We start from the raw sequence: 17,454 nt of genomic DNA, 5'->3' as shown, positions 1-17,454 counted from the left end.
TGTACTTTTTGAAAGAGTAAACAACTTATTTGCATTTACCCATTCATTATTTTATATACCTGCATCATCTCTCCCCTCAGACAAGCTGAAAAGACTTAATCTTTTAGCCTTTCTTGATATGGGAATTGTTCCATCCCCTTTATCATGCTGGTCACCCTTCTTTGTAGCATTTCTAATTCCAATAAATCATTTTCTTGAGTTGTGGTGACCAGAATTGTACACAAAACTCAAGGTGCGGACTCCTCATGGAGCAATACAGAGGTATTCTGATATTCACTATTTTATGCTCCACGCCCTTCCTAATAATTCCTAGCATTCTATTTGCTTTCTTGGCTGCCGCTATACACTGCACAGAGGATCTCACATACTATCCACACTGATGCCTAGATCCTTTTCCTGAGTGGTGACTCCCAATCTTGAACTTTGCATTGTGTGGCTATAATTTGGGTTACTCTTCCTTAAGTGCATCTCTTTGCACTTGTCAACATTAAATGTTATCTACTATTTGGATGACCAGTCTTCCAGCCTCACAAGGTCCTCTTGTAATTTCTCGTAATCCTCTTGTGATTTAACAACTTTGAATTATTTTGTGACATCAGCAAATTATCACCTCATTTGTTGTCCCCATCTCCAGGTTATTTATAAATATATTAAAAAGCAGCAGTCCCAGTACAGATCCTTGGGGCACTCCACTATCTACCTTTCTCCACTGAGAAAATTGACCATTTACGCCTATGCTCTGTTTTCTATCTTTTAACCAGCTCTCAATACACAATAGAACATTTTTTATCTGGCTAAATGGTGTCATTCATCTACGATATTTGGATAGGCCACCGCCACTGAAAATACCATGCAGCTGGATAAGTACTATTTGTCTGGCTAGGTGCTGCCTTTTATCCAGATAAGTGGTGTCTAAGTCTTTGAATATCGAACTCAACAAAATTAGATAGTCATAGTTTAAAGAGACTAAAACAACATAAATTTAGCCAAGAGAAGTCTTGCCTCACCAAACTGCTACATTTTTTGAAGGTGTGAATAAACATGTGGATAAAGACGTGCAAGTTGATATAGTGTATCTGGATTTTCAGAAAGCTTTTGATAAGATACCTCATGAGGAACTTAAAAAGTTTGGGATAGGAAGCAAGGTGGCATTTTGGGGCATGTGGGCATAGCCGGATTAAGTCCCATTTTCAGATTCTCAGAGGCATCTTACTCTGACATGTATTCGGCTAAACTTAGAACAGCTATTAACACATCTTGCAGCAGTGGGCCTTTTCAAAATACACTTTATCAGGATAGCGTTTTAAATGGCTGTACAGCAATCTCAGATTGTAGGCTTGCAAAGATGCAGTATGCTTCTCATTTTGTGGTGGCGGCACTGCTGGCAGTGAAGGAAATGGGCTCAGCAGCAGATAAAGAGATATCAACCAGAAAGGATGTACAAGGTACTATTTTAGCCTCTCAGAAGAGCAAGGGTTCACTAGGTCTCATTTTAACAAGTACTATTTTGGATATTTGTAGTTTGGTCAAAGGGGTTCTAGAGAATGCCATGCAGAGAAACCTTGCTTCACTGGTACACATAAGTCACCACTGCCTGGCCTTTTTAGCTACTGGCAGTTTCCAAACCACTGTAGGTGACACTACTGGCATAACTCAGTCAGTCACTTCTCATTGTTTATAACAATTTATTAAAGCTCTGTGCTGAAAAATAAAGGAATATATATTCCTGCCATTAGCAAGAGAGAAGAAACTATGAGGGGCTTCTTTGATACAGGGATTTTCCATCAGCAATTGGCAATATTGATTGCACACGTGGCTTTAAACCTCCAATACAGCATATAGGAAAAATAAAGGTTTTCACTCTATAAATATGCAGGTAGTTTGCAATGCCAGGGACATAATCAGAGATGATTTAGCCAAGTATCCAAGATCCTGCCATGATGCTTTTATCCTCATGCAGTCTGAACTAGCAGAGGAGTTTGAGAGCAGAGAAATAGCAAGGGCTTGGCTTTTCCCTTCTGCACAACCAAGATGTAATTTTGTGCACTGTTTGGGTCAGGCACGTAGTCACCTCTGATTTATGCAGGAGCTCCCTGTTGTATATGCTAGTGCAACACATAATGCATGATACTGGGGCCCTCCTTTAAGCCGCTTTACTTTCCACCATGCTTGTCTCCTCTTTTTTTTTTCTCCATTGCATAGGTGATAGAGACTACCCTCAAAAATCTTAGAACTCTTAGAAATCCAGACAAATGCACCAGATCAGTCATAGTGCGAACCTTTGGTATTTTGAAGAAGCGCTTCAGATGTCTGGATAAGATGGGAGGAGTGTTACTATATAACCCACATCTTTTGTGGCCTGCTGTATTCTCCACAACATAGCTATACACAATGAGGGATCCCAGCAACAGAGAATGGAGAACATTCTGATGCTGACTCAAGAGTTCGATGTACCAGTTATACAAAATCAGAGTTATCTAAGACAAAGCTAGATAGAGAAACATTTCTGGGTAAATATTTACTCAATATTCACAGCGTAAGCCAAAGTAAAAGGTACATAGTCAGGAATGGAGCTCTGAATGTAACAGTGGTCCCCCCCCCCCCCACCCCGCTATTCCACATGTGGGTGTTAGTGTGTTAGAGCTGTTGATGGTAATCAGCAGCAGACTGTATTTATAGAAAAGATAATCCCAGACTGATTCCCAGCCCATGCTGCCAACATCTGGGAAGCAGGTAGAATATAACAGGCTAACTATTGATAATGGACAGCTATCCCTTTTTTAATGAGATGAGAGCCAAGTTTTATCCGGGTAGAAACTAAGGGGGGTCATTTACTAAACATTTTTCCCATAGACACACAATCGGAGAAAACCTTTAGTAAATAGGTCCTTAAAATTGCTATTCCAATTTATATAGTTATATAGCTTTTAGTCCATTAAGCCACTTAGCCAGTTATTTTTAAATCTTATTTGGATAAGTTTATAGAGCAGCTGTGTTTGTATATCTTTTTCATAGCTGGTCAGCTATGAGGGAACCTAAAGGGCCTTAGGTTCCCTCATGGAGTCTCTGTGATAGGATAGTCGTCACTCTAGATACACCTGTTATCCAGGTGATGGAGCAATGTGAGAATGTAGTTTTGCAGTATGTGCTATTCTTGGCATGTGAAATAGCTCTTTCAGATACAAATACCTAATGAATTCCAACAAATGGAAGTTAATACAGATGTGTAAAAGTGTCTATTTGTGCAGCATAATTCTATTTTCAAGACTGTGTGATAGAACAGCTTAAATTATCAGAAGCAGAATGAGTCCTAAATTAGCACACAAGGCACTTTCAGGTTTCACAGACACTGTTTTGGAAGAATATCAGAATTATACAGATAACACTAGGTTATGTATCCAGTAGATCAGTGGTTCCCACACCTGTCCTGGAGGACCCCCAGGCAGTCGAGTTTTCAGGATATCTACAACGATTATACATGAGATAAATATGCATGCATGCACCGTCTCCATAGCATGCCAATTTTATCTCATGCATATTTGTTGTGGGTATCCTGAAAACCTGGCAGGTTTGGGAACCTCTGCAATATACAGTTTATGCAGAAGCCTTCGTTCATTAGCCTTTGTCAAACTAAGTGTTGGCAATGCTATAAGAGACCCCATGCGAGTAGATACCCAGTAACTACATTTCACGGTATTCCTAGCAGTGGAGAGGTACTTGCAAAGCACAGTGCCAAATGTCCAAAGGAGTAGTGCAGGAAAACCTTCAGAGTTTAATATCTGTGGATATCTCTGACCTTTCACACGGCAGAGCAGTGCAAGGCTGCTGAAACACAAAGCCTAGTAGTCTTGTTCGGCTCTCCCTGTTCAAAGTCTCTTTTCGCTGGTCGGTAATGCCTTCCCAAAATCCTCTGCTGGATCCTTTGTTGCGAATGCTGCCCACATGGTGCTGGTTTGTCAACCTATATTAGTGATACCTTGCCTTCAAAACTTTTATGTTGGTTATATGTTGCTTTCCATGTCCACAATTCCTAAATCTCCGTGCAAGCCATGAAGGAAACAGGTGAATGAAAAGGCTGTCATTTGGAGATGGATATCTTTGTCGTGGCTATATTCAGGCTTTGTGGCAAATAGCAAGGAAATGTTGGCAGCACTTAGTGGATCCAGGTTACAAGGTAAGAGATGTACAAGGCACTTGCATGAACCACTTATTTGAGCCCTCTGTTATGTGGAGCTAATGGCAGCCCCCTGACCAAATATTAATGTTTAATAACCTCTAACCTCAGCTTAATTTGTTCCTGGACTGGTGAGCAGCTAAGTACATTTAAATCTTGTCTGAGGAGTTGAAAGCCCCAGAGAATAGTGTACTTAGCCAGGTAATATTCTGGGCGAGTATGCATTAATTTGGCACAGTGAACCAAAGCACTACATATACAACATCTAATTGCACATATGTAATAATTTTCTGATGCTGATTGTTACTGGCTTATTTACAATGCTATATGGTAAAGCACAATTCTTTGCACCTATGCTTTCTCCTGTGAAGAACAAACAGCAAGAAAAGTATGTAGTAGTTTGGAATGCATTGTGCAAAGGTGTGGTGGTGACCCTGTGTGCTGTTGGTGCATTTGTTACAAATAGGTTATGTACAAGTCCTGTCATGTCTGAGGTCTACCACAAACTAAATAGTACCATTTAAGACATAATAATTACCCTTGCACTATTGTACGTTAATGTCGATATTAATACTGCATAGATGTTAATATGCAATTCAGGACGTACAGAGAATTCTTTTTGTAGGACCATGGCATGAATAGTGCCTATAATGTAACACTATAGAATTGTCCGATCATGCACTTGGCAGGAGTGATAACTGTATGAGTGTATTATAGCAATGGTCAACATTTCCTGGCATTTGGACCCATCACTACCAGATCTTATATTTCCTGGTCTGTCTCCACCCTCAAGTCTCTGAATGATTTAGGTTTTTATCTGTTCTTGCCAGCTGATAGGTACGCTTTGCCCACTATACCTTTCCAAGTCTCTCCCCATACCAGGAGACTTATGGACAATACTGTGTGAAAAGTATGTCCTGGACAAGAGTCAGATGAGAAATGATGATGATGCATGAACATGACATGTTAAGTGATGTCCTTTTTTTTTTTTTTTTTTAATAAAGTCCTGATGCTCTGTCCTCCCATATTCCTAAGTATGCTTTTCACTTCAGTTCATCTGTTAGCAGCCTCTTCAGCACTCTCATGTTGATCATGTTGATAGTCTGTTACTTCTTGATTTGAGGAGGGAAGAGGACTGTGACTGAAGAACAACTGCATCCATGCTTAAGATATGTGTGCCAAAGTGTTACAGTATGTCTATTCAATGTTATGGAGGTATAGACGAATAAAGAGTCAAGACCAGATAAACAGTTAAGTGTGAACATTTGTATTTATTATAACAACAATAGAAAATTGTATACACATTATAACTAGCAAACAATTTGTTTCCAGGGGATAGGAATGCCTACATTAATCAGTGGCTTCTGAAGGAAAAGAGTTACGGTCCACCAGCTGCTGAATTGAGCAGCTGATGGACCGTAACTCTGTCCTTAATGCCCGTACCTCTCCGGTCAGGCCTCTGTATGCAGCCCTCCATCTGTGCGCTTCACGCAGCTGTGTGCGGCGCACCTGCTGCAGTTCCCTTAGTGCCTGCTGCAGCATACCCTGCAGGTCTTCAGGCTGTTGCCGATGGGAAGGCCGGAGTATTGTGGCAGGCTGGACATCTGTAGGATCGAGCCACTCCTCCTCCTCATGGTCATCTTGGTGGACTAACTGTAGGCTCTGCTCCTGGCTTTCCTGCTCCACTTCACCATAATTGGCAACCTCAGAGGAGGTACTTTCTTAAAAAGGGAAAAAAATTATACATGAGAAAGTAAATCCTCAACATTCACTATTAAGTCTTTAAACCACCATTACCGTTTATGCTGACCTTTTAAACTGCCCACACAGATGGATTGCTAAAAGTAATAGGATCTCCCTCCATGTGTGCCTAGTCCAAGACCAGTCTGGGATTATAAAGTCACTGTAAATCTATAAATGCTTCATTTCCCTGTATGTGTGCACACAAGAAATCTCGAGACTACAGTATACACTTTCCTTCACAGGCAAGGCTAAAATCATGAGCATTAATTGGCCAGATTACAGCCAATTCGGATATTTTATTAAGCCTGACTCATATAGTTTTATGAAGTAAAACATACGTGATGCATAATGTCCAAGTGTTTAAATCTTACCTGGATGTTTTAATGCAACTTCTAATTTACTATTAATAGCTACTGTCAAAGAGAAGGTAAGATTGAGAGGGATAAATCTGTGAAATCAGAAGGAAGCTATGGAGATTGGCTTTTTAAAAGTGGGGAATAAGCTGGATGATCACTTGACGCCAACAAGTATGTGGGGAAAAGCCCAAGGCTTTATATGGGAGCAGCCACGGCTGTTTGTTTGAACTTTATTTCCCCTGTCTGATTACACTAGTTCATCCCCTTGTGTTAGCAGCTGTTCAGCATCACCAGCATTTTCTTTCTAGAGAGTAATACAGACATTTTCAATGCATAAATATGTCAGTCCTTAGTAAAGGGAAACGACTGGTATTCTCTTCTAGCAAACTAACATTCCCAGGCTATTTGTCTCACGGTGCTAGAAAGCTACATCATAACCACATGTAAATGTTATAAAATAGCTTCTTAATAAGCTAAAAATAAGTATATGCTAACAGGCCCCTGAAATAGGTGAGCACTTACCCTCTGCAGTCTCAAGCTCCTCCCGAACTCTCTTTATGAGATCTGGCTCCATCCTCCGGATCTGTCTGAATTTAGCTTTCAACGCCTCCAAATCCCTCGCAGTACAGGTTTGTCTGGAAGAAACAATTGTATGTAAAAATTTTGAAATATTCCATCACAGATGGGCACTTTAAACATTTTCAAAACGAGTACCTATATACACTTTATTTAAGTAAAATATTCAGCTCTGCTATTCCATTAACATATTTATGCAGTTTACACGCAGAAGAATGTTCCACCTCCACCATGCAACACATGACTCTCACCCCTCCTCTAAGTGACACCCTGATCTGGATGACCTTTAACATGTTGTAAGGTCTCCTGGACTGCTACTGGTCAGAAGACAGGAGTGTTTTGTGTTTATACATGCATATAAATTCATTATTTCTATCCACCTCTACCACCGCACCTGATCTTCAAGCCAAGCCTCACCTCTGGCACTCTCCAGACACCTATGCAAATCTGCAAGTAGGAGCTTTGTCATGTGAATGGCAAAAGTGCACCTCAGCTTCCACGTAACATAGGATACACTTTTGATCACAGTCACATGTTAAGGCCAGGCCTTGACTGCACTAATTACTCTGTGCCCCATTCACACCTTTCGAGCCTTACCCTGAATCCACAGCTCCCACCATGAAAGCCACTCCCAACCCTAGCGCTAAAGTTAGCACGGCCATTGGCGTGCAGACTAATAGGTTGTAAGGCCTGGAGTTCAACTCCCCTACAATAACACTCCTCCTTTCCACACAGCTTTATACAGTTTAATAAACCTAGATGCATGTGAATCTTACCTATTAAAGGCCCTCCTTACGCTTCTCCAGGCCTCTGTCCTGGACTCGATGTTCCCTCTCCTGGGACCAGCGGGATATAAAATCTCCTCCAGAGGAAGCACCAGCCTTATCAATTTCTCCTTTTCATCCTCCTGGAAATTGGGCTTGCGACTGCGGCCTGCCATTTTGGTATATGAAGAAACATCCTATAGAAGGCATGCTTCCCTACCAGGCCTGTACCACGTAGTAACAAATTTATCTGGCTAAGTGCCAAATATCACCACTCAGCCAGATAACTGACTTATCTGGCTATGTGGTGATATCTGGCACTTAGCTGGATAAGTCAGTTATCTGGCTAAGTGGCGATATTCAGTGTTTAGCCGGATAATTCAGTTATCCGGCTAAGTAGCGATATTCAGCGCTAGTTGGATAAGTCAGTTATCTGGCTAAGTGGTGATATTCAGCGCTAGTTGGATAAGTCATTTATCCGGCTAAGTAGTGATATTCAAATACAAGGTTAGCCATCTAGACTTCTAGCCAGCTAAAGATTTTGATATAGCTAGCCAGCATACTGAATATCTACCTCGTTCTTTATAATAGCTTCAAGCATTTTTCCCAGCACTGACTTCAGGCTCACCGATCTGTAGTTTTCTGGATCACCCCTGGAACCCTTTTTAAAAACTACGTAATGTTGGACACTCTCCAACCTTTGCATACTGTAACTGATTTTAATGATAGTTTACAGATTACAAATAGTCTGCAATTTGATTTTTCAGTTCTTTCAGCACACTGGAATATATATCATTTGGTCCAGATGATTTGCTACTCTTTATTTATTAATTTGTCCTATTACATCTTCCAAGTTCACCGAGATTTGTTTCAGTTCCTCTGAATCATCACCTCTTGAAATCACTTCTTCCTCGGTAAAGACCCTTCCTCAGTAAAGACTGAAGCAAAGAATTATTTTAACCTTTCTGCTATGGCCTTGTCCTACCTTAGTGCTCTTCAGTCATCTAATAGTCCAACTAACTCCCTCGCAGGCTTTTTGTTTCAAATGTACCTTAAACAGCTTTTATTATGAATTTTTGCTTCCACAGCAAGCTTTTTTTCAAATTCTGTCTTTGCCTTCCTTAAAATTTAATTTGCCATTATTTATGCTATGTCCTGTTTTCTTCATTCAGATCCCTTTTCCATTTTTTGAAAGATGTTCTTTTGGCAAAAATATCCTCTCTTAATTTTAACCATGCTGGCAGTCATTTGGCCTTCCTTCAACCTTTTTTTAATGCTTGGAATACATCTGATTTTGGCTTCCAAAATGGTATTTTTAAACGTCTATGCCTGATGTAACCTCTGAACCTTTGCTCCTTTCAGTTTTTTCCTAACCATTTTCCTCATTTTATCATAATCTCCCTTTTGAAAGTGAAATGCTATCGCAGTAGATTTCCTTAGAATCCTCCCTCCACTTATCAAGTCAAATTTGATCACGTTATGATTATAGCCAAGTGACCTCAACACTGTTACCTCTTGAACCAAATCATGTGTTCCAATGAGGATTAGATCTAAAACAGCTCTCTTTCATCGGCTCCTTGTACCAGATGCTGCATGAAGCAGTCATTTATTCCATCCAGGAACTTTACCTCCTTAGCGTGTCCTGATGGGACATTCACCCAGTCAATACTGGGGTAATTGAAATCACCCATTATTATTGTGTTGCTAATTTTGTTAGCTTCCCTAATTTCTGTTGGCATTTCATCATTTGTCTGTTCATTCTGGCCAGATGAATGGTAAAACGCGCCCACTTCTATTCTATTCTCTTGCTCACATGGAATTTCTATCCATAAAGGTTCTACAGTATATTTTGTTTCCTGTAGAATTTTTCTTGTTTGACTCTATGCCCTCTTTAACAAAAAGAGTGCCACCCCTCCATCAATTTGATCCATCCTATTGTTTTGATATAATTTGTACCCTGGTATCACAGTCTCCCACTGGTTATCTTCCTTCCACCAGGTTTCTGAGATGCCATTTATATATCTATCTCTTCATTTATTGCTATACATTCCAGCTCTCCCAACTTACTTTTTAGACTTCTAGCATTTATATGCAGACATTTCAAAGTATGTTTATGTTTGTATTAACAACCTGCTTATCAGTTTACAGAGGTATTTTGGAATCTTTCTGCTCTGTCTGCTCTTTACTTAAAGGCACTTGGACTACTTTAGCATTTACTGCAACCTATCGGGATAACCTAACTTCCCTGTTTTGTTAATATCCTACAAAGATACATCATTCTGAACCAAGTGCTTCTGAGCAACTGATGGCTTTCACCCATCTAGTTTAAAAACTTTTCTATCTCCTTTTAAAGGTTAGTGCCAGCAACATGGTTCCACTGAGGTTAAGGTGGAGCCCATCCCAAAGGAATAGGCTCCCCCTTTTCCCAGAATGCTCCCTAGTTCATAACAAATTTATAACCCTCTTCCCTGCACCATTGTCTCATCTATACATTGAGACTCTGGAGCTCAGCTTGTCTCTAGAGACCTGAGAACGCAACCCTGGAAGTTCTGGATTTCACTTTCCTATCTAACAGCCTAAATTTAGCCTTCAAAATTTCCCTGTCATTGGTACTGATATGTACCATGACAGTTGGCTCCTCCCCAGAACTCTCTAAAATCTTATCTAGCTGGCGCATGAGGTCCACTATCTTTGCACCAGGCAGCCAAGTTATCAAGCGATCCTCATGCCCACCAGCCACCCAGCTATCTACATTTCTAATGATCAAATCACCCACTATAATGGCCATCCTCACCCTTCCCTCCCGGGCATATGGCCATGGAGTGGAGTAGCAGCCTAGTGGTTATAACAGCAGACTGCAAACCATGGTTGAAATCTCGCAACACTCCTTGTGACTTTAGGCAAGTCGCTTCACTCTCCATTGCCTCAGGTACAAACAGACTTTGAACCCTCTAAGTACAGGATAATACCTACAGTACCTGAACATAATCCACTTTGAAGAGTCTGAAAGACGGAATATGAATATTAATATATATATATATATATATATCATCAGTGCAAGAGAATATAAGGCATCACCTGGAGGGCAGGTTCTAGCTACATGATCACTACCTGTTACACTAAGATGATGGTCTCGTGCCAGGTGATCTTGCTCCTCCAAAGCAGCACAACGGCTGCATGACTGGACTTGGAACCACTCTATTATGACCCTGAAGGTCTCCTATTTACCTCTGTCTGCCACTTTGGACTCCAAAGATCAGAAACATTCTCTGAGAGCCAAGAACTCTTTCAACCTGGTGCACACATGCAACACTCCACCAAAAGGTAGTTAATCATATATGTGGCACTCGATGCAAAAGACTAGAAAGCCCCCAGTTTTCTGCTGGACATCTGTCTCAATCTTAACTTTATTAAGTTGCTAAAGTGTTCAAGCTGATTATGGAGTAGGTAATGTCTCTAATTTTAAGAAATGTTAAATAATTTGGCCTCTTAAAATCTAAGGTTTTTAAACTGATACCTAGGTGACATGTTAGATTGTAAATGATCATTAAAAAGACTAAAACTAGTCAATCACTAACTGTGTTCTCCGTGGACAAGTGTACAAAGCAGCCACATATGTGGGTGACATCATCCAATGGTGCCAACATGGATAAATGCTATGCCTTCTCTAGCTCTGATTTTTCTGAAAGGCCTATCAGAGCATGTGCAAACATTTTTGTGCAGCTACTGCACTGGAGTTTCCCTCAGAACTTTTCTTCCGCTCCGCTGATAGAAGAAGTATCACCTCTCTAAGCTGCCGCTCGTTTTTATTTTCCCTTTCAAATTTTTGTCTCTTATTTTATGTATAATACTTCACTCATTTTCTTTTTAAATTTTTCTTCTAAGGGTTTCTCTTAGATATATTTAAAAAAATTTCAAATTAAAAAAAAAGAACAAAAGTAAATAAATTATTAAAACTAATACATGCAATAATGGCTGAGCAGTTGAGCAAAAAAGGCAAAATGCCTTTCAAAGATGTTCTCTATGTGCTAGAAAAATGGCGAGTCAACACAGACAAACTGAGTGTGTGCTTTTTCTAGGATTATGGCACACCTCTTCAGACTGCAAACCTTGCTCTGATATGTCCATGAGGGCAAAAACAAATTCTGAAAATTGAAGCTCAAAAATTATATAGTTTTATCACTAAATGAACAAAATTTGGATTAGGTAGCCTTCAGTGATTTTGAATCAAATGCTGACAAGAGGATTATGCACTCAAAAAATGAAACTGCTTCACTCTCTGCAGGTGGAATTTGTTTCCTCTAAAAGAACTTTTAAGGGAACCAGTGACATCATCTTTCAGTTTCCTGAGACTGTAAACTCCTCTCAGACCAACATTTTTGGGTAGTTTGTAAAGTATTTGCCACGTACTAGCTCGCAGAAAGAAGCTGCTTCGCTGGAGCAATACTCAGCCGCAAAAAAGAAAAAGATAGTTTTGGCCCTGAAGAAAAAACTAAGCACCGCTCTCAATAGACCCCAGCACTTATAAGATCTTCAAAGCTGACTGTTGTGGTCAAGTGCCGAAGAAACAAGCCATGGCGCCGAAGGCTGATAAAATGCCGGTGCACAAGATCACGCAACAGTCCTTTAAACAGGCACATGCATTTAAATCAAAAGGACATACACCAGCAAACATGATTTCTACTGCAGTTAAAAACTGCTTGTTTGAAACAAATCATTAAGTCAGAAGCATCACTAAGCGTCTCCACATACTACAAGGCAATTAGATTATACTTCTCCTATTTTACGTCCTGAAGAGGTGACAGTGGGAAAAGTTTCTTTAAAAATATGTCTGATTCAGTGATTATAATCCTGCAGGAAACTCAATTCTATCCTCATTACTTACCTCAGGAGCCTTCACAACAAGCTTATCATGAATCCAACTTCAATCCACTATGGTGGTTTCTGACTATGAAGATCCAATAGATTCAGAAGCTCATACATGGGAAATGGTGGTGAGGAACCAAAAGATCCCGATTATAATGTCATGCCATCTCTACAAGAAGAACTTTCCTACCCAGCCTCTGTACAGAAAATGTCTCAGAAAGTTCCATTCAGTCTAGAGGATCAGGACTTTGTTCCAGAAGACTTACCGGGAGCATTAAAATACATCCAGCCCCAAAAGCTTAAAAAAGCGGTACCGATTCACAAAACTCTCCAAGATTTATAATTAAAAATTTGGTGAACGCCATATTCTGGTCCTCCAACAACAAAGGGCACTGAATTTAAATAGAGAGTACAACAATGTCCCGGTCACCAAAAGAGCCAGCTAGCACACAATTCAATGGGGACAGAATCTGCTCTAAGAAAAGCAAAGAAATCTAAAAATTATGCCACATATTCACCTTCAAAAGAGCCTAGGTTTACTGATATGATGGCAAGAAGACAATTTGAAGCAGCCATACTTCAGTCATGCATAATAGCTCACCAGCTGCAGATGGTTCAGTACTCACATAATGAGCTACAGAAAGCAAAAGGGCTTATTGAAATCTTGAATGTTCCAGAGAGAAAAAAAAGGTATTTTATTATACATTTCAGAAGAGGAAGAGTGCACGAAACATCTCATGAGGTCGGTTTATGATGTGTATGAAACATCCTAGAGATCAGCAGCAACCTCAATAGCCACAAAAAGATCAGCTTGGCTTACAGCATCAGCAATACGTGAGGATCTCCTCGAAAGAATAGCAGATGCTCCATGTCTCAGAGATAACCTCTTTAGTCAGAAAGTTACAGAAACTGTGGATGTAATTAAAACCACTGTCCTGCTATGCAAACCCTACAAACTGCAACGATAGATCAATCTACGCAAAGGATATCAAAGCTATTATTAATAGAAGGTCTACTAACTTTGAGCAAAGGTGCAAATACAATCCCTACCAATTTTACAACCCAAGACCTTACTATCAACCTCAAACCCAGTCTCAGTGAGAGTTTCAGCAAATGAGAACATCAGGCAGAAGTGAAGGACAACTGCGACAACCAATGCAGCTTCAATTCAAATAACCCCAAACGTTTTGACGTAATATGACCAAAATTCCTAGTAGGAGGCAGGAGGTGTTATTTTTATAAAAAACTGGAAAGCAATAACCACTGACAAATGGGATTGGATATAGTAAAGAAAGGATACCCATTTAAATTTTCAATCCCTTCCTTCTCAGCAGATATGTATAAGTCCATAGCCATCTGTCCTTCAATCCAACATTCCTACTTCAAGAAATTCAGAACCTTCAAAAATCAAGAGCAAATATTTGAGAAAAACAAGCTTTAACTCCAGATAGTTTCTTGTGCCAAAAAAAAAAAAGACAGGGGAAGCAACGCTCTATATTAGATCTATGCAATCTCAACAAAACTCTCTCAAGAGAAAGAATTCAGAAAGCAATCCTCAGGAACAATTCTTCCACTATTAGAGAAAAATGACTGGCTCACTATTCTGGGGTTAAAAGATGCATATCTGCACATTCCTATATACAATACCACAAATGTTATCTCCATTTCACATTCCTCAAGAAAGATCATCAATACAAGGTACTCCCTTTCGGGTTCTCAGCAGCACCATAGATTTTCACGAAATATCTAGCAATGGTTGCAGCCCATCTCAGACAGAAAAACATCATACATGGCTAACAGCAAGCATGTCCTATGAAAAAGCGGTTACCAACAGAGTTTCAGATTGCCTACAATGACTAAGATTCCTAATTAATTGGGAAAAATCCCATGTAGATCCTACTCAATTGGTTCTTTTCATAGCAGCCAAGATGAATACACAAATTCAAAAAGCTTTTCTACCAGAAGACAGATTACAAAAGCTAATTATGTCAGTCAACACAGTTTCTTCAAGGTACCAAGTCTCAGCAAGATTATTTAGGCAAATACTGGGTCACATGGCAGCAGCCATATTTGTGGTTCCCTTCACAAGATTTCAAATGTGAGTAGCTCAATGGCACCTCAACCTCAGATGAAACCAATTAACACAGCTTGTACCATTCAAGCTATAAGTAACCTACAAAGATTGATATCATGGTGAAAAATCCGTCTCATCTGAGCACAGGATGCCCATTTATTCCATTGGATGTCACTTGAGAGAACACTACAGATGCTTCACTACACAGCTGGGGAGCTCCTTTTCAAGGTATATGCACAAAACATTTCAGATCAACCTTCTAGAACTGCGGGCAATTTGCAAAGTGCTCTCGGTCTTCCAGATGTGGTTGACAAATACAGTAGTTCAAATAAATATGGATAACCAGATGGCCATGTTTTACATCATTTAGCAAGGAGGAATGGGATTTCTTCCCTTATACACAGAGGCCATGAAAATCTGGCATTGGTCACTCGACCAAAGTATTATCCTAAAAGCTGTATATATCCCAGGCAAGCACAATCAACAGGCAAATCAACTCAGCAGAAAACTCCAACTGCAGGAGTGCTCACTCAACGATCAGGTTTTACGTTAAATGGTTATTCAATAGTCTGGAGTTCCACAAATAGATTTCTTCACCGTTCCATACAATCGCAAACTTCATCAATTCTTTTCAAAGATTCCATCTCATAAAATGATAGCAACCAATGCATTTCAAATTCACTGGGGGCAGAAGTTGTTTTATGCTTATCCCTCCATTCCATTAATAACAAAACAATATCCAAAATACAAACAGACAAGGCATGTTTGATCCTAATTGTACCAAACTGGCTACACCAGCCATGGTTTCCGTGGCTCTTCAAATTATCACTGGACAACCCAATATGACTCCCATCGATTACAGACCTCTTAACTTGGATGGATGGAGCTCCCAGCTTAACATCCCTAGCCCTTACAGCATGGATGTTGAGTGCAGATGCATAGATTTATTGCCATATTCACATCACATAAAATGTGTTATTAGCATAGAAACCAAGCACTCATCATGCATACAGTTTCAAATGGAGACGTTTTGGTGTAAACCCACATGTAAAGATCCATTTACTTGCGATGAGGAATCAGTTATGGAATATCTTCTTGCACTATCTGCCTCGGGCATCTCCTACAGACTGCGGATATAAACGTTCTTAAATAAAAAATATCCAACTCAGGTTTGAAGACATCAGTTTGCTGTCACCTTAGTGCAACTGCAGCATACCATTGCCAAAACCATAATAAATTTATAGCCCAAGCACCTATAATAGTAAAGTTCCTCAAAGGACTTTTTCACTTAAAAGCACCTCTCCAAAAACCAGTGCCTCAAAAGGATGTAAACTTGGTGTTTAATGTGCTCTTACAACCTCCATTCAAACCTACTAACAAGGCAGACTCAAAATGGATAACTTGGAAGCTCATCTTTCCCTTAGCTATTACCTCAGCTGCTAGAATAAGTGAGCTACAGTCACTGATAATGTATGCACCATATATGCATTTTTACCCAGACAGGGTTATTCTCAGAACACAGCTAAAATTCAAACTGAAAGTAGTATCTCAGTTTCATATCAATAGATTGTTTTGCCAACATATTACCCAAAACCACATTAAAAGAACAAGTCCTTCATTCTTTTAGATTGTAAGCACATGGGGCAGATTTTCAAAGGGATACGCGCTTAACCCCCCGAAAAGCTGCCCCTTCCACCCCTGCGCACGCCGAGCCTATGTTGCATAGGCTTGGCAGTGCGCGCAAGCCCCGGGACGCGTGTAAGTCCCGGGGCTTTCCTGGGGGGGGCATGTTGCGGCCGGCGCGTCATCGGGGGGCGTTCCAGGGGCGTGGCAGCAGCCCCCGGACCGGAACATGGCACCGGCCCAGGCAGGCGTAACTTTTGAAATAAAGGTGGAGGGGGAATTAGTTAGGGCCGGGGGGTGGGTTAGTTAGCGGAAGGAAAGGGAAGGTGGGGGGCACCGGAAAGAAAGTTCCCTCCGAGGCCGCTCCGATTTCAGAGCGGCCTCAGAGGGAACAGAGGCAGGCTGCGCGGCTTGGCGCACGCAGGCTGCCGATTTTGTGCAGCCTTGCGTGCGCCGACCCCGGATTTTAAAAGATACGCGTGTATCTATTAAAATCTGGCGTACTCTTGTTTGCGCCGGGTGTGCGAACAAAAGTACGCGCTCGCGTACTTTTTAAAAATCTGCCCCATATTGTTATTCTAATCTCAAGAAAGCAAAACCAATGAGAAATACAACTCAGCTTTTTATTGCATACAAAACAAATAGGAAGGGTAATCCAGCATCCAAACAAACACTTCTAATTGGTTATTGAGTTGCATTGCTTTCTGTTACCAAACCTTAGTACAAAAAATAAGAGCTCACCATATCAGAGCAAAGTCTGCATCTATTGCACAGATTCAGGAAGATTCCATTCAAGAGATTTGTGCAGCAGCTACAGAGACTTCAATACATACTTTCACAAAGCACTACTGCTTAGACCACAGTTCCTCTCACAAGGAAAAATGTAACCATAAAGTTATAAAAAATTTAAAATCTTAAAGCTTCAACTTCTCTAAACTAACAGCTAGGAAGACCCCCACATGTGTGGCTGCTTTATATGCTTATCCATGGAGAAAACTAAGTTGCTTTATCTGTAACAGGTTTCTCTGATTAATATGGAATGTATCAATAGATTTAAAGAACTCTAATTTACACATTCCTATTCTCTTAGTAACCTTAACTAAGAACTCAACAAAATTAAGATGAAGGCAGCAGTCTGGCAGCAAGAAGGGGAGCCATTCTTTTCTTTTGCATCAAGTGTCACATGTATGATTTTTTTTATCCGTTGATGAGAACTTGTATGTGTGTACCTGGTACAAAGAGCTCCTGGCTCTCAGAGAATGAGTCCAATCTCTGGAG

General features: G+C 40.3%; 2 protein-coding genes across 2 annotated transcripts in view; both read right to left on the bottom strand.

Moving 5' to 3' along the window:
• The window catches only part of LOC115094272 (zinc finger protein 671-like), a 150,208-nt gene that overhangs the window by 47,180 nt on the left and 85,574 nt on the right, over positions 1 to 17,454 (bottom strand). The window lies entirely within an intron of this gene.
• Positions 5,426 to 8,654, bottom strand: LOC115094271. The gene is made up of 3 exons (XM_029607158.1): positions 7,626 to 8,654; positions 6,796 to 6,908; positions 5,426 to 5,895 (listed from the first exon to the last, which is right to left on the bottom strand). The coding sequence occupies exons 1-3, from the start codon at positions 7,787 to 7,789 to the stop codon at positions 5,525 to 5,527; spliced, it is 648 nt and encodes a 215-aa protein (XP_029463018.1). The 5' UTR covers positions 7,790 to 8,654; the 3' UTR covers positions 5,426 to 5,524.

The sequence above is a fragment of the Rhinatrema bivittatum genome, chromosome 6, assembly GCF_901001135.1.
Source record: "Rhinatrema bivittatum chromosome 6, aRhiBiv1.1, whole genome shotgun sequence".
Classification (NCBI taxonomy): domain Eukaryota; kingdom Metazoa; phylum Chordata; class Amphibia; order Gymnophiona; family Rhinatrematidae; genus Rhinatrema; species Rhinatrema bivittatum.
Note: the sequence above shows the minus strand (reverse complement) of the source record. Positions and strands in the feature narration are given on the sequence as shown.